Source organism: Equus caballus, chromosome 2 (genome assembly GCF_041296265.1).
Source record: "Equus caballus isolate H_3958 breed thoroughbred chromosome 2, TB-T2T, whole genome shotgun sequence".
NCBI lineage: Eukaryota > Metazoa > Chordata > Mammalia > Perissodactyla > Equidae > Equus > Equus caballus.
This window is the reverse complement of record NC_091685.1, coordinates 96,809,220-96,827,613: the sequence shown is the minus strand read 5'-3', so window position 1 is coordinate 96,827,613 and position 18,394 is coordinate 96,809,220. Positions and strand designations below refer to the sequence as shown.

Genomic DNA, 18,394 nt, shown 5'->3' with positions numbered 1-18,394 from the left:
GGAGTGAGTCATATACTCAATCCTTGTTTGCCACGTGATATGAAGTCAGTATCCAACACAGGAGTTTCTTTAAAAATATGCACATTTATGTTCAAGGGAATAGAAATGATGTCTTGGGCAGCAATTTTCCCTTCCACTGGGTCATCCAAATGTAATGTCAGTCCTTTAAACACAGGATCCAATAAAACAAAAGTTTGTACTGATGGGGTTCAGGGCAGGCTGCCCCAAGATGCGCCACTCTGGTATGAGAATTATTTTGAGCTGAAGACAATAAAGGCTCAGAAGACCCAGGAAGAACATTCAACCTCCCTCTGCCAAACTGCCTAAAAGAATTTAACAAGAAGGCCTGTTCCAGGAAGGAGCTCATACCATACGATAGCTATAGTGTGATGTAAAATAGGTGTGATAGAAAGACACCAACAAACCCATTTCTTGGCCCAGCAAAACCTGTTTACCAAACATTTGCATTGCATCTCCACGTAAATTTTCTTCTTCCCCTCTGAAATCCCAAACCACTACCCCCAACATCCTCCTTGTCTGTAGCTGAAGATATTTCAACAGGCAGCCTCCGTCAGATGGCTGAGTTACTCAGTTTCTCCCGAGTTTCTCCCACGTATATATGCTATTAAACTGTGTTTGATTTTCTCCTGCTAACCTGCCTTTTTAATTATTTAACCAGCCATAGGAACCTTAAGGAAAAGGTGGGGTGGGGGGGGGGGTGTTGAATTCTTCCGCTTCCCCAACAGTTTCATGGGAAAGAGAGAGAGTTCTATCACAGCACCATCCTCCACCTCTTCATTTCCACCTCCAGCACCGAAAAATCTTTGTATTTATTTATTTTTATTGAGATGTAATTGACATACGACACTATATTAGTTTCAGGTGTACAACATAATGATTTGATATTTGTATATATTGCAAAAATGATCACTATAAGTCTAGTTAACATCCTTTGTGATACATAGTTACAGAATTCTTTTTTCTTGTGATGAGAATTTTTACAATCTACTCTCTTGGCAACTTTCAAATTTGCAATACAGTATTGTTAACTGTAGTCCCCATGCTGTACATTACATCCTCAAGACTTACTTATTTTATAACTGGACGTTTGTATCTTTTGACCACCTTCACCCAGTTCAAACCCCCCTCCAAAATCCCCCACCTCTGACAACCACCAATCTGTTCTCTGTGTCTATGAGCTTGCCAAAAACCTTTTTAAAACTGTTCCTCCTTTGCTACTCGTATTTGGACAAAGCACCTGTTCCCCTAACTGATCTAGCCAGCCCACCACATCTTTACACTGTATTTTCAATAATGTTTCAATTACCTGTTCTAGTATCAATTTAACAGCTACTCTAAGGTGGTAAGGAATATGATATGTCCAGCTTATGGTGGGATTTGGGGGGCCTATTTCTATACATCGGCCATGTAGAATGCATTCTTTGGTCCAGCAAGATGTATGATAGGGAACAAAATAGCCCTTGACAGTGGATGGAATAAATGTCAAACTCAGTTGACTCTTCTAGAGGCGTAGACAGCAATCCTATATAGTTCACTGGCTTGTATGCTGGGACCCCTGTGCCCAGGATATATTTCCAAATGCCATCTTTAAATGGCTACTTCATTGTTGATGTTGTTGTTAGCATTCCACAGTCTCTTACCAGAAGAATGGCTTAGGTAAGAGGCAAGCGGGGTATATCATCACTCCACCCAGTATTGCATGGCTTTGGCACCACTGTACCTGCTTAAATTGCCCAGATGCCTACTTCTAGGGAATCACGGGGCATCAGCTCAACGTTCTCCTTCTTGAGCCAACTTGATTCTTGTGGGCATCTCTGTGATCCACTATAATCCTCCCTCGGAAGTCCTGTAGGGCCTTCCACAATTTCTTCCCTACACTGGGAGTATTCTTAATGTTAATTCATCAAGATTCTCAAATTTCTTACTGTCTATGACTCTTTATGTCCACAGACACTGCCCTGAAGTAAGAAACTAAGTTCGCCTTCCATCGTCGTGTATACTGTTCTCAACTCAGCCCACTGCATGGACTTACCATTGCATTACTATTTGACTGGGTTTTTACTGTCCATGGGGCAAATAGCAGCTAACTTTTATATTGGAGTTCCTATGATACAGGACCTCTCATGGATAAACCAAGAAACTTATTTTATTTTGGTGGACAGAGAGCTATGAGATTTAGACCATTCAGCAACAGAAGTGGACTGCTAATTAGTCCTAAAGCAGAGATGCTACCTGCTCATATGTGTTAAAATTCCTCAGAGAGGCCAGCCAGGTGGCGAGGTGGTTAAGTTCACACACTCTGCTTGGCCAGCCCAGGTTCACAGGTTTGGATCCTGGTTGCAGACCTACACACCACTCATCAAGCCATGCTGTGGTGGCGTCCCATATACAACATAGAGGAAGTTTGTCACAGATCTTAGCTCAGGGACAATCTTCCTCAAGGAAAAAAACAAAAACAGAGGGAGATTGGCAACAGACATTAGCTCAGGGACAATCTTCCCCACCAAAAAAAAAAAAAAAAAACAAACCCAAAAACCACCTCAGAGACACTTCCTGAGAGGTGAATTTCATTTCATTTGAATTTTGTTGTGAAGCTTTCTATTTATCACAACTTCTTTCTGATATCAGCCATATCATATCATAGGTAGTTTGGATCTTAATTTGCTGTTCTTAAGTTATGGGGACTGTTTTCATAACAGCCCAACAGCATGCTGGCAAACCAGCTCTCTGGGACGTCATCAGGAACTTTTTGAGTCCAAAAATCCCAGTGGTTGCCACCAGGTGACAGTATTACATTTCAGTCAGAGTTTCCAATTTGCATGCAGAGTCACAAACTTCTGAAATTGTGTGAATGTGTTAGAATCGTCGAGTATCAGCAGCATGCATTATATATTTCTTCATAGCTTGCTAAATAATCCTTCAAGGTGTCGTGCCTCCTTTCTGTTGGCAGGGTCCTGGAGGGAAGAGTAATTTATTACTTACTGTTTACAGAATACCTCTGGTGGCGTAAAGTTATTGTTAGAAATTTCACTGATTGCACTAGGCTCTGAATCTTAGCTGGATTGATTAACCATTCGGCTAGTCATATTGTGCCACTGCAGCCCTCAAATCTGAGTTTCTTCCTCCACGGGGGAAATGATCATAATATCATCGATATTATGAATTAACTTAATCTTGATGGTGATCATGTCTAAATCCAATCTCACCAAATTGTGGCAGTGAGTTGGAGAAGTCAGATATCCTTGGAGATGGACCATACACATATGTTACATTCCTTCTCAGGTACAAGCAAGTTGTGCGTGACTTCTCTCTGAGGGTGAAATCAGGAAGATAGCTTTAACTAAATCTATCACAAAGAAAAAATCCAGTCACAGTTAGCTTTTTGAACCTATTATACAATTTTTACAATGCCTGGCATTGTAAAACAGACACTTGTTTAAATCAAGGAAACTGTCTTGTCTAAATCATGACAGTTACCAGTTATTTCCAAGAGCCTTCGCTTTTCCTCCTGGGCCACAGAGGATTCATAGAAAGCACTAGCGGAGCTTAGCACTTCTGCTCCCATTGCTCCCTAATGAAAGATGAGGTTTTCTGTGTCCCTCCAGAATCTGACACTGCCTGATATTTACTACAAAGGAAGGTCTGAGCAAGTCTCAGGGCTTCCCTTTTGCACATCCAGTTAAAACTACATCAAGGGCAGACTTCTCTGTCGCTTGAAGATATTTGACTTTAAGCTGGTAGTGACAAGGACCTTCTTCACATCCATTCTAATGACATATTCTGGTAAAGGCAAGAAGTGGATATTACTTTCTTCCTTATTTCTCCATCTTCAGCTTCCTAGTGCTCCTGGTGCTATCTACCATAACCTTCCCATATGCCCCAAACTTCAATTTTCATACCTTAATACTGCCTTTCCATTCCCCCGTTGGCATTATGGTACATTTTGCATCATCATTCAATGGTTTCAAAAAGATTTTCCGCTATCGTCTGCCGCTCCACACTAGCTATATAATACAACTTGGACCCCATACCAGGGGTCAAATGAAAATTTCTTCACCCTCATATTAATCGCCCTTTTCTCCCACAATGTTAATTGATGAATTAAAATCACTACCTGTGCTAAACACCTTATTTCCCTATTTCCCTTTAGCATCGTTGGCTTTAAACTCATCCAGGCTGGGATAACTGGTACAGATCTGATAGGGTACTCAGGTGAGGTGGATGCAGGAGCTAGAGTAGGTTTCCCTCCTCTCAACTATTATTAATGTGCCACCAAACCCTTTGTAGGGATCCTGTCAAATTCCTGCTTCTCAGGCCAGCCCAGTGGTGCAGTGGTTAAGTCCGCACATTCTGCTTCGGCAGCTTGGGGTTTGCCAGTTCAGATCCTGGCACCGATTGACAAGCCATGCTGTGGTAGGCATCCCACGTACAAAGTAGAGGAAGATGGGCACGGATGTTAGCTCAGGGCCAGTCTTCCTCAGCAAAAAGAGGAGGATTGGCAGCAGATGTTAGCTCAGGGCTAATCTTCCTCCAAAAAAAAAAATTGTCACTTCTCTATTCCCCCTCACCCTCTGCCTTAAAAAAAAAATCACGTAAATAGTTCTACCTGATTTGATATTTATTTCCCTTGTTCTGGTTGCCATTTTCACCCCAGCCCGTTAGCTTAATTCTAAATAGCTTAAACGTTCTTTTCATTGGTAAAGCCAATTACTAGAAGCTGTGAGAACAAATCCACCTTGACATTCTGTATATTTCCTCCTTCTCCCATTAAAAGAATCATATGGGAAACCCATACCTGAGAGGCCACCCCTAATCACAGTATGTAACATAGGTACATGGAACTGCAACAAAAACCATCATAAAACCAGTCAGGATTGATGGCTATCAATACTTTTACGCTTCCATAGAGGTAATCCATTTCACTATTAGTAAAAGGAGTATAAAATTTCCCTTCTCAGTATAAATTTGCTGCATTTCAGGCTTCACACACTCCAAAAGGAGCATTGATATTTAATTTGGGTCCTCTATGGATCAAATGCTGAACACCACAAGTTCTCGAGTAACAGTCATCCCAAACAACTCTTCCCATTAACCAGTTTCTAAAATCAACAATGCCTTGGTTTTTCAGTCTGAGAATTCAACAACACAGAGATTTCACAGTACTACTCAAAAATATAACCACATTCCATTATACTATAGCCTTTGTTTTCCATGTAGGTGTATCTGATAAGGCCAGATAAAAGCATACAGGTTGGTTCAGAGACCAATATAGGTCCCACCTTCTCCTTAAAGGCAGAATTCTAACCTTAGGACTTAATCACCACTTAGCCAGCCTCATGGAAGAAAAAACCAAAGAGAAAATGAGAGAAAGAGAGGACATCAATCTTCCCTGGAGGGCAGGAGTGGTTTAACATATCTCTCAGGTACATGCAAATGAATTAATAGAAAAGGGAGAAGACAATCATTTGCATGTAACGTTTTACTGTACAGTGACCCTGCGTCCAATAAATGCAGTTCAATCAATTTCTCAGGTTCTTACCAAACAGGTTAGCATTTCTCTTGGAGAAAAACGTGGATAGAAGTGGGCCAAGAGGCAGCATGGAGACAAGGAGAAGAGTTCCTCTCTGCACTCCCTACTCAGTATAGCACATTGAAAAGACAAAAGGATGATGTCATTGCACTACAGCATTATCTCACTCTCTATTTCATGAACGTCTTGTGTAATAATAGAGAGACCCCGAAGTATAAATTAGTTTCTACTGCTTAATTTGCTAATTTGGCTGTGTACTTTGCCTTTCTGAATCTTTTTACATACAAAAAACCCACAAACTGTTCAATGAGATGATCTTTAAGTTCCCTTCAAGATCTAAGATTCTATGATTTTATTATTATAGTATATGTCCAGATTTCGTTACCAAGTTGATTGTTGGTCGCTTCTGTGAGGCAGGGATGATGGCTTATGCACCCTTCAGGTGTCTAGTGTTTTACAGTTAGTACCTTTTAAAAAGATGTCGGTTGAGGTGTGGAAAAGTATTGCTGCTTCAATTTGTGTTAACAAGGGGCTGAAGGGAAAATACATAAATATGCTTGCATAGACTATTCCTGGAGGTATAAACGAGAAACTAATACCAGATGCTTTCTAGTAAGGGGGCTGAGGGACCAGGAGTCTTGTGTGGGTCGGGGGAAGTTATTTTGCATTGTAAATTGTCCTTTGTACTTATAGTCTACTCTCCCCTTGCTCTTTCTCCTCCAGCCGCACTGGCTTTCTTACTGTTCCTCCAATTTAGGAAGTATGCTCCCGACAGGAGTACTCTGCACTTGCGTTTCTAACGTCTGGAGACTCCTCTAACTACATTGTATGCACCCGCCCCCCGCCAACTTCCTAATACCCCTTTCTTCAGCACCACCTGACACGCTAAATATTTGCGTCTATTTAGTTATGACTTGCTTTTGGAACACTGCCTGGTGCATAATAGGCAATCATCAGATACTTTTTGAATTAATGAATGTACTGTTCTAAGTTGATTTTTTTAAAAAAGCATGTGAATAACTTTTTCAAGGAAAACAACCAATTAAAGAATGTTTGATGAATTAACTGTTAGATGTTTATTATAGGATAAAGTCCAGACTCCTTTTCTCACCATATAAGGCTCTCCTTATCTGCCACGTATTGCCATGGGCAAGTCGTTTAACATAAGTTCCCTTTCCTCATCCATAAAGTGGGGTTATTAATAATTACTTTACAGAATTAAGGTTAAATATAGGTGAATGCGCTTTTATAACTTTGGCGCTATGAAAGTTACCAAAAGCACAGTGTTTCTTCCTTGCTTGGAGTCTAGGAGCACCACACGGTTTCAAGTTGCGCCAACCACCTGAGATTTAAAGCCAGAAAAGCCTCAAGGGCTGCTCCAGGAGAGATCAATCTTGCGCGTGGGGAGCGCTTGTAGTTGCTGTTGCCAAGGAAACCGTCCGGCGTCCCTAGAATCCAATCACGAGCGCCGAGGCAGCTCTGCTCGACCGCCTTTCAGCGTTAGCAATTGGTGGAACGCGAGCCAATCGGAAGAGGTCGGAGGGGCGGGGGCGGGGCTGGCAGTGTCCTGGGCAAGGCGTTCCCGCGGCCTCGCTTCCTGACTTCCGGGTCGCGGTGCTTGCAGGGAGCGCTCTGCGAGTAGCGTCGTTTCCGTTGCCGGCTGTTTGCAGTTGGGGAAACCGAGGCAGCTCCAGCTTCCCCCTAGTTCTTCCGCTCCTGTGAGGTGGCCGCTGTTTCTTTTCGTCTCGCCCCGCGCTGCTTCGGTGCGGCTGCGCTGAGGGCGCGCGGGCTGCGCGAGCCCCGCGGTGTCCTACGGCGGATCCGCGGGGCCCCGGGGATGGCTGGGCTTTGTGCGAGCCGGTCCCTCCCACTGGCGGGCAGCGCGCGAGCTGGGTTCGGCTGGGCTCGGCCAGGCTCCGGAAGAGGGGCTCCGCGCAGCGGCTCCCCGAAGTCTGGGGAGCTCAGGCGCCACAAAGCTTCAGTTCCCTCCGCTTGGCAGTGCTGCTGCTTTTGTCTTGATGAGCGCGGACTGGATGGATTCATTTTCAAGTCACAGTTCAGCCCATCTCTGATGTGCATTCTTTCTGCGCTGACCTGCGGGGGGGTTCGAATTTGACAATCCCTCAGGCCCCATTGTGGAGATGGGAATGTTTAAGGCCGGAAGATGAGCATTTTTGTTTGTTCTTAAGTAACTCTTCCTCACTTGCATTGCCCCCATCCCAATTCATTTAGGAGCTGAAGATCTTTCTTTGGCATAAAGATTCAGTTTTATCGATGGTGTAGTTTATTACTATTCTGAGTATTTCTGCTCTCACTTTTTGAATGGAAAATCAACGATTAGCCAGGGTGTGATCTACTCCTGTTCAACTTGAATACTTCAATTTGTAAGCCATATGTAGTGTTTTTATTTACCGGCATCATCTGACTGTGGGACAGATGTAACTAGAATTATCCATAGGGGTTAAGAAGAGCTTATTCCTTAGAAAAACAATTCTGATATGTGGCATATTTTATTTAATTGTGCTTAATTGGGTTCCTTTTGTAGCTGAACTGTTGAGCCGCATTCTCAAAGACTAAGAAATTAAAATAGGGAACAGAGCTTGAATCTAAATCAGTAGTTTGATTTTTACAGTTGTTTTAAAGTGATAGATTGACCATTTGACCATCATTTAATTAATCTAAATTGTATATATTACACCTGTCATTGTTTTCGTAGATGCCTAAACACTACTACAAAATAGACACAATGGAATAACATAATAGACATTGATATAATTTGGGACTTGATGAGTTGGATAAACTAACATTTTTCATTTTAAAATCCAATATAAGGCTGTTAAACCTGTCATATATTTCCTTCTCCAGGAAAAAATGTTTGTTTCTTTGTGGGAGTTCTTCTATGGGCACTTTTTTCGATTTTGGATGAAATGGCTCTTACGACAGATGACTGGAAAGTGTGAACTGCAGCGAATTTTTGATACCTATGTAGGTGCACAAAGGACACACAGGATAGGTAATGTTACTAAAAGGAGAATAATTAAAAACAGGAAATTTTAACTCGGAATGAATATTTTTTCTCAATACTCATATGCACTCGTGTATCCTGATCAAGTCATTTAAACTCAGTTTCGTAATCTTTGAAATCTAGCTTGAATCCTTCCAGCTCTAAAACTATGATTTTATAGAAAAGGAAACTGATGGTTATTTAATTCTGCATGTGTGCAAAGAATTATCTTCTCTGCCTCCTGAAATTCATCACTTGTACCTTAGACTATAGTTGCGACCTATTTTCTAGAGAAAAATCTTTATGCTTGTATAAGCCCTTTGAAGTGTTAGCTCAAGTGAAGGGGAAGAATGAGTGGATCTAGATCCGTTTTTATAGTCAGCATCGTTCATCAATCTTTTAATCTCTTACTTAATCATGAAAGGACAATAATAGGTATCTAGTGATCCCTGGGAAGGATTATTAGACTCAAAATCTGCACTGGGCAATACTCTAGCCATTACTCACGTGTGGCTCTTGAGCACTTGAAACATGAATAGTCTGAATTGCGATGTGCGGAAGTATAAAATATATACAGAGTGTCAACGAGCTTATATAAAAAGGAAATTTAAAAATATCTCACTAATAATTGTTTATGTTCATTATATGTTGAAATAATATTTTGGGTATATTGGATTAAAAATATATTAAAATTTTATCTGTTTCTTTTACTCTAACGGGGCTACTAGAAAAACTTAAGTACGCATGTGGCTCACATTTTGGCTTGCGTTGCATTTCTGTTGAATGCTGCTTGTCTGTTACCTCCTAAAAATTCATCAGCTTTTAATGCTTAATTGAAAATATTGCTTTCAATTAGAATAGGAATGAGTGAGACATATGGTTGAGGTCAATTCTCTTTGGCCAGAGTAAGGAAGACCAGGGATTGTCTGCAGTTCATGTTCACTGCGTTAAATGGAAAATCATGACTTAACCAGATCTTTTGTGTTGAACAAGTTTGCTTCACCTAAGAAATCCACCCCTGTAAGATTTGGGGAGGGAGTGTTGGTATCCAAGACAACATGGGGAGAATGACAGACATGAGGGAGTAGGCCTCAGGGCAGCTGGATGATTGAAGTTTAATTACTTCCCTAGTTTTCTCACAACTTTGTGGCTGACTTAAATTATTGCCTGCTCTTTTGATTTGCCCTTTTGACGGCTCTGAGAAGAACAAAGTACCTCTTGATAAGAAACCTTGGCAATATCGGTTGGTTTTTTATAGTATGGGGGAAGAACATATTAAGGCCTTATTTTGTGGCAAAAACATTCTTCTGGAATTTTTCAAATTACTGAGAAAAAGGAGACTATTCATCAGTGTGCCTGAAAAATTTTTAAATAGACCAGTAAAAATATTCTTGTCATTCTTGAGACAGAAAACCAGAATGGAGAAGCTATACTGCTGTTTGTCTGGTTAGAGAATGGTTGGCCAAATAACCTGAAGTCTTTTCATTCTTGCCCCTTTGTTGTTGGATGATTCAGTTGCTAGCTCCCCAAATCTAAACGTGTACTCTTTAAAGCTAATAAATGAAGAAAATATCATAGAGAACTCTTTCAACTTTAGTCTTAAGTTGAGTTTCTGGGACCTGAGCTATTCTGAGGCAGCCGTGGATGAGTTTGCAGTGGTTAGTGGACACTTGGTGTTCTACACAGAAACAGATGACCCTGGGGAAATAAGTCGGTCGCACCAGTTTGGCTCTGGTATGTTGTGTTGGTTTGAGGATTTTGGAATCATATCTAGTTCTCTATACTGTAAGGATAAAATTTTAAAATGCTTGCTGTGTTATTCATGTAGAAATGATATCTTCTAATTTTATTAGAGGAATTTATTACTGGTTTGATATTTATACTATTTATTTATGGAGTAATTCAACAGCATTTAAGTGATAACATTCTGGTTTATTTTTTTTCATTTCAGAAAATTCCTTGACGTACTCCAAGAATAAGGTAGGATCATATCAAGGTGATAATTCTAGCAAACTTAACTTGGGGATACTTTTCCTTTAAAAGAATGCCTGAATTTTAGAATTATTTTTAGTGTCCTACTGGAAGAATCTTTGCCGTAAAGAGTATTGAGTGAAATTTTCCCACTTTAGAAGTAATATTCTATTTTTAAAACATTTTCTATGTGTGTGTGTATTTGTGTACTACTTGTGCACAAAGAAGGTATTTGAATAATTTGTCCTCTTCTGTGGTTTTGCTTGTTTATTTTTGCCTGAAAACTTGGTAGCTTTTGGGAAAATGGGGTCTTAGGGCGAAAACCTTCTCTTAGACTGTGTCCTTAGGATAGCTTTTTATGTGAAAGAAAAGCAAGCAATTTTGGGTAGTTATAGGAAACCCTGGTCATGAACCTTTTGCTCCAAAATAAATCATACTTCATGTTGTTTATTAATCAGCTTTTGCTGTGTAACAAACTTATAAAATCTCAGGGCATTTAACAATACGTTATTTATTTCTTCCTCATGTGTCTCTGGGCCAGCTGGAAAGGCTTCTCTTTAGGCTGGTGTCAAGTTCAAGTCTGTTCCAATTGTCTCGTTCTGGGACCTAGATTGAAAAGATAGTGGGTCCCTGGGGTATGTTCTTCTCACAGTGGATCATTGAAGTTCCAACCACATAGACATATTTTAAGTTTCCTTGTGTCATGTCCATTAACATCCCATTGGCTAACATAAGTTACATGGCCAAGCCCAGGTCAAGGGGTGGAGACATACAATATGCCCACCATAAGGCCATAGTATATAATTCAATTACAGGAGAGTGAAAAATTGAGACTGATAATTCAGTCTACTACACGCTGTACTTCCCTATAGTAGTTCACAATTTTTTCTATATATATATGTAGATAGATTATTTGGTGTGGCAAAGGTAGAGTGTGGGTCATCTAGACCATTGTTTGAAATCCCAAGTAGATCACAGCCAGCATTAAACAACGACATAACGAATAGAATAGAAAATATTTAGAAAACATTGGTCATAATAAGGTTAAATGTTATTTTATGAAATTTTAATTTTAGTTATCTATGTGTGTGTGCATCTATATGTGTTTTAGGTATCTATGTATGTTTGTGCTTGGTTGTGATGTACAATGTGGATCAAAAATTTAGAGTCAAAAAAAGTTGACTTGCTACTGTCTAGTGATATTGATGTGAGTTAATATGTCATGCTGGAAGGAATATGGATGTTGTTGAATGTTGCAAACATGTAAGTTATGTTATGGAGAGTGACTTATAAGTTAGGTGCTTTACTGATTTACTTTCAGTCTTTTATTTAAGAATGGTCAGTGTAAGAATAACTCATATACATGAATGAATATTGAGGGGAGGAGTCTAGAGTCCTACTCTTTTGTTCAGAATGTTAGAGAGTAATTAATATTCTTTTTTTTAAATGAGAACAGAGGGATCTAGAAAGTTAATAAGTTGCTGGTTCTAAAAATTTATTTATACCTTATCCACTCATATAGTTCCATTAATTGGAATTTAGGATGCCATTTCACAAAGCAACAATATCGTAAATTGTAGATGAACCTCTGGAGAGGTCCTGGAACTGAGAACTCAGTGTCACATCTATTCTGTGTAACTATTATTACTGCAATTGATTGTAACAACACTTTTGGTCACAGAATTTACTAATGGGATTTTGTGTGTGGTAAGATTATGCCAAACTCAAGTGGGACCATGCATAAGATGTTACTTTTTAAGAACTCTAGTGCCTCGGTCAAATCCTTGACCAAAATATGAATGATTGCCATCTATTCAACATTCCACCAGGGTCTTTGGGATATGCAAAAGAAGTAAAGACCAGTATTGCATGCAGTTATAAATAGGCATTTAGAGAAGGAAGAGGTAAATTTGGCCTGAAGTGTTTGGGGAATTTAAGGTAGTGATTGCAAATTAAAGAAAAACAAAATGTTCATTATTTTTTAGGTCATTTACTGGCTATTAAAAGGTCACTTGAAAAGTAAACATTAAAATTTATTCTTTTGGCTTTATTATTAAAAAGTATAAATTGCTAATAGTGTTTTGTAGGACATACTAAAAGAATGATCAACAAATGGGTAGTTAATTCCTTACTGAATTAAATCATAGAAGCTTTGTTTTCTTGAAGTTTTAAATCTGAGGTAAACTTGTCAGTAAACAAATGGAGGAAGCCTCATCAATTTAAACATACAGTTTATGGTATGTATTGCATCTCATTTGTATATTTTATTTGGTTTGTAGAGTAAAATTGAATTCTGATTTTGTGCTCTTTTTATCAACCTTATCTGCTTTTTTGTATGAAAGAACTCTAGATTCAAATCCTGGTTTTATCACTTACCAGTTGTTTGACTTGGTGCAATTTACTCATCGTAAAAGGAGGTATTAATACCCACATGGTTGTTTTAGGATTAGAGATATTAATATGGAAGCAGTCTAAGAGAATGCCAGTACATGATAGGTGTCCAACAGACAGTAGTTACTAGGAATATTAATGATAATGGGATTGAACCAATATATACTACAAGATTTTTAGAAGTTTAAAATATTCGTGAGAACCTCTTAGGTATTTAAATACTTAGCATTACCAATGATTACTGTGAATAAAAGTGATTTTATTCTATGAAGGCCAATTCCCTGAAGCAGTGGTAGTATGGTCAACGGTACCATAGTGGAAATTCTTTCTTCGATTGTTAAAAATTGAGTCTAATTTGCTTGTACTTCAGACTAAGGACTACTTATCAATTATATATTAAGGGTTACTAAACTTCGGGATTTATAAATGAAAATGAAAACTTTATTAGAATTCAAGGAATCAATTCAGTGTTCTGCTCAAAAGACTGCCATGCGATGTATGGTAGTGTTGCAGAGCTCCACTGTCCCTATTTAGGGAAAGAACACTTTGTTGATCTAATAGTGTTTTTGATTGGCTGTGTTTTTCTATTGCAGCCGCTGTCTTGGCTTTTAAATAATAATGATAACATTCTAGCTGTTGAATAATAAATTAGTTTTATGGCATCAGTTTAGTTGGCTGTGGGTTGATGTTATAGTGATTTACATTTGCATATCTTTTGGTCTTTAATTTGCCAAAAGCTAGACTTTAAGTACCTAACCTATAAGCATATAACCACATAGGCACTGTGGTTCAAAAATGAAACATTCACACCCTGTGGATATACTAAAACAAATGTATACATAACCTTCCCAAATTTGCTCGCATAGTGAAACTCACTGTTGATGTTTGCTGCCTATGAATGTGTGCTAGTCGTATAATTTGTAACCTACTATCAGGGTAGGTGTAGTAAAACTATATGTTCATCGATGTTTTATTATAATAAAATCATATACATAAGCATATATTATTTTCTTAAAAAATCTATGATAAGTGAGTAGTGTATGTTGCTCTCCCATTCTTTATTACCTCCTTTTCCTTTAGCTCAAAAGTAAACATCATTGGGAAAATGGTCTTTGGGTGCTTACATGGTTTGAGGTTAAAAAAGAAAGTTTTAGAATTGCTGACCTAAGAAATTCTTTAAGTAGTATATATTTCAGTATTGAATATACCTTCAAAGTAGTGGGGTATATGAGAATTTAGACAATATTGTAATGTGTTATATTTGTCCTCCATCCAGCTTATTATTTTGTTTTTGTTGAGGAATCAAAGACCTACCAGAAGGTTAAAAAATAAACCAGAGATTGACAAATGAATAAAAAAAATCCAAATCCAATCGAGTGTTGTTTCAGGAAACACACTCTAAACAAAAGACAAAAACAAATAGAAAATAAAAGGACATACTTTGCAAACAATAAATGTAAAAAGCTGTTGTTGCTTTCTTTTGGAAACCATAAGCTTGGAGTATTACCAAGGACTAAATCTTTATTTTGTAATGATAAAAGGGTTAATTTTTATCAAGAAAACATAACAATATTAATAGTGTATGTACTTATCAAGAAATCATAATATTAAAAGTGTATGTACTTATTAACAAAGCTGACAAATACTTGAAGCAAAAATTGACTCAACTAAAGGGAGAAATATGTGAATCCACAATCATAGCTGGAAACATTAACATGCGTCTCTCAGTAATTGATAGTGCAACAAGACAAAAAAAAAATCAGAAGTGATATATATGGTTTGAACATTACTATTAACCATCTTGACCTAATTGACATCTATAGAATGCTACACCCAAGAAATGCAAAATACACACTCTCAAGTACACATGGAACATTCATATAGCTACATTGTATGCTGGGTCTTTAAGCCTCAACAAGTTTCAAAGGATTGAACTTATACAGAGTATGTTTTCTATCCCCAAAAGTACAAAATTAGAAATAAAAATGTGACATCTAGAAAATCCCCAAATATCTGGAAATTAAAAATCTAAGAAATCAGTGAATCGGAGACAAACTCACAAGGGAAATTTTAAGAGACAATTGAACTGAATGATTAAAAAAAAAACGTATTGAAATTTGTGGAGTATACCTAAAGGAGTTTTTAAAGGCCTAAAATCAATGATCTATGCTTATATCTTAAGAAACTAGAAGAAAGCAAATTAAACCCAAAGGAAATAATAAAAATAAGATAAAAGTTAATGAAATAGTGAACAGACAAAAATAGGAAATATCAACAAACTGAAAAGTTGATTCTTTGAAAAGATTAGTAATGTTAATAACCCTCTAGCAACACTGATCAAGAAAAAGAGAAAACCCAAATGAATGGGGGGGACATTACTACAGTCTACAGAGATTAAAAGTACAAGGACATACTACAAACAACTTTATGTTGATAAATTCTATAGCTTAGATGAAAGGGACAAAGTCCTTGAAAAACACAATTTATTGAAACTAACACAAGGGGCCAGCCCGTGGCCAAGTGGTTAAGTTCCCATGCTCCACTTTAGTGGCCCAGGGTTTCACTGGTTTGGATCCTGGACGCAGATGTGGCACTGTTCGTCAGGCCATGCTGAGGCAGTGTCCCATATAGCATAACCAGAAGGACCACAACTACAATATACAACTATGTACTGGGGGGCTTCAGGGAGAAGAATAAAAAAAAAGATTGGCCACAGATGTTCGCTCAGGTGCCAATCTTTTTTTTTTTTTTTTAAAGATTGGCACCTGAGCTAACAACTGTAGCCAGTCTTTTTTTTTTTTTTTCTCTGCTTTATCTCCCCAAATCCCCCCGGTACATAGTTGTCTATCTTAGTTGTAGGTCCTTCCAGTTGTGGCATGTGGGATGCCACCTCAACGTGGCCTGACGATTGGTGCCATGTCCATGCCCAGGATCCGAACCAGTGAAACCCTGGCCCTCTGCAGCGGAGCACGTGAACTTAACCACTTGGCCACAGGGCTGGCCCCTCAGGTGCCAATCTTTAAGAAAAAAACTAACACAAAAAGCAAAAATCTAAATAGCCATAGAGCTCATAATTGGAATCTGTAATTTAAAAGTTTTGCACAAAAACCCCTTCTGATATTAGCTTTACTAGTGAACTCTTATCAAACATTTAAGAAGAAATAATACCGCTATTACATAAACTAGAGAATCAAGTAGGAGGAAACACATTTTATGAGTCCAGTATAACTCTGATACTAAAACCAGACAAGGACAATATAACAAGTGAAAGTTACAAATCAATATCCTTCATGAATATAGTTGCAAAATTTCTTCATTAACAAACTAATCCGTGTAATATATAAAAAGAATAATACGTCACTATTGAGTTTTCAAAATCAGTGAATGTAACTCACCATTTTAGCAAAGTAAATTAGAAAAATATGCTTATTTCAATAGATTTTTGTTGTTAGTGTTGTCAAGTTGATTCCAACTCCTAGTGACCTTGTGTACAGCAGAGTAGAACCCTGCCTCGTCTTTTTGTGACATCCTCTTGCCTTCTGGCACTATATCAGACAATGTTCTGCTGCTATTCATAGGGTTTTTTAATGGCCATTTTTCCAGAAGTCGTTGGCCAGGTCCTTCTTCCTGGTCTGTCTGAGTCTGGAAGCTCTGCTGAAACCTATCCACCATGGGTGACCCTGCTGGTATTTGAAATACTGATGGTGTAGCTTTCAGCATCATAGCTACAGACAGCAACTACAGTCTGACAACTGACAGACAAATGGTGTGGTTCCCTGACCAGGAAACCAACCCAGGCTGCAGCAGTGAGAGCACCGAATCTTGACTACTAGACCACTAGAGATGGCTTTTCAATAGATACTGAAAAACTGTTTTGATAGAATTCAATACCTATTCATGATTAAAAATTCTCAACTAGGAGTAGAAGGAGCTTCCCCATCCTATTAAAGGCCATCTATGAAAAACTTGTAGCTAACATGATGTATAGTATTGAAATATTGAATGCTCTCCACATTCAACTGACAACAAGGCAAGAATGTTTACTCTGTCTGCTTTTATCCAGCATTGTGCTAGAGATCCTAGATAGTGCAATAAGGCAAGGAAAAGAAATCTAAGACATGACTGAAAAGAAAGAACACTGTCTTTATTAACAGATAACATAGTTTGTGAATGTAGAAAATCCTAAGAAATCTACAAAAACTATCATTATTAGTAAATGAATTTAGCAGTGTCACAGGACACCATGTGCTTCTATATGTTATCAACAAACTTTTGGAAAAGAAAACAAAAAAAGATCAGTACCACCTACAATAGCATCCAGAATACAGAGAGATAAATTTTAAATACTCAGGGATAAATTTAATGAAAGGTATGCAAGACTTCTGCACTAAAACTTCTTTTCCTGAGAACAGTTAAAATGAAAAGATACACTGTATTCGTCGATTAGAAGACTCAATATTATTAAGATGCAAATCGCCAAATTGACGTATGGATCCAGTGCAATTCCAAGCTAAATTCCAGCAAGCTATTTTTGAAGAAAGTGACAAGCTCATTCTAAAGTTTCTTCAGAAATGCAAGAGATTTAGTGTGGTCCAAATAATCTTCTAAAACAACAAAATTAGAGGACTTAGACCACCTAACTTTAAGACTTTCTAGGCAAATATATAAATATAACAGATGAGAGACCACAAATAGACCACACATACTTTTTAACAAGGTTGCCAAACCAATTCGATGAGAACAGGAAAGTCTTTTCAATAAATAATGCTGGCACAATTGGATATCCAAATGGAGGGGGAAAAAAAGCTCGGCTCCTATCTCCCACCACATCTGGAAATTAATTTGATATGGACTTTATACCTGTTTTTAAACTAAAACTTTAAAACTTCTCAAAGAAAGCATACGAGAATATCTTCCACCATGGAATAGGCAATCTACCAACTAAGAGAAAATACTTGCAGCATATATATCTGATTAGGGGCTTGTATCTAGTGAAGAACTTTTAGAACTCAGTAATAAAGACAGCACAATTTTAAAAGGGGCAAAATCCTTGAATAGTCACTTCACAGAGGAAGAAAACATATATATATGCACACATATATACAGATATATATGTATATTGTGTGTAAAAGAATATATATACATATATAATACACATACATGAAATGGAATATATATTCATGTATATGTACATATAAAAGAATATATATATAAGTAAAAATGGCCAAAAAGTACTTGAAAAAGTGTTCCACATTATTTGTCAGTGGGGAAATGCAAATTAAAACCACAGTGGGGGGGCTGGCCCCGTGGCCGAGTGGTTAAGTTCGCGCGCTCCGCTTCAGGCAGCCCAGTGTTTTGTTGGTTCGAATCCTGGGCGCGGACATGGCACTGCTCATCAGACCACGCTGAGGCAGCGTCCCACATGCCACACTAGAAGAACCCACAACGAAGAATATACAACTATGTACCGGGGGGCT

At 38.2% G+C, this 18,394-nt stretch overlaps 1 protein-coding gene and 1 long non-coding RNA gene across 8 annotated transcripts in view; one reads left to right on the top strand and one right to left on the bottom strand.

Moving 5' to 3' along the window:
- Nucleotides 1-2,575: 2,575 nt before the first annotated feature.
- Nucleotides 2,576-6,992, bottom strand: LOC111770373 (uncharacterized). The gene is made up of 2 exons (XR_002803615.2): nucleotides 6,825-6,992; nucleotides 2,576-2,975 (listed from the first exon to the last, which is right to left on the bottom strand). It is a non-coding gene; the product is annotated as an uncharacterized lncRNA (long non-coding RNA).
- A 91-nt stretch (nucleotides 6,993-7,083) lies between these two features.
- The window catches only part of ELMOD2 (ELMO domain containing 2), a 32,126-nt gene continuing 20,815 nt past the window's right edge, over nucleotides 7,084-18,394 (top strand). The window contains exons 1-3 of one of the 7 annotated variants that reach the window (XM_014737969.3): nucleotides 7,084-7,274; nucleotides 8,417-8,564; nucleotides 10,507-10,535. In XM_014737969.3, the coding sequence (XP_014593455.1) occupies nucleotides 8,423-8,564; nucleotides 10,507-10,535 (171 nt within the window). In that variant the 5' untranslated portion in view covers nucleotides 7,084-7,274; nucleotides 8,417-8,422. Of the gene's footprint in view, nucleotides 7,936-8,416; nucleotides 8,565-10,506; nucleotides 10,536-18,394 lie in introns of all 7 variants that reach the window. The other 6 variants (XM_014737970.3, XM_014737971.3, XM_023636516.2 and 3 more) reach the window with 6 other exon arrangements.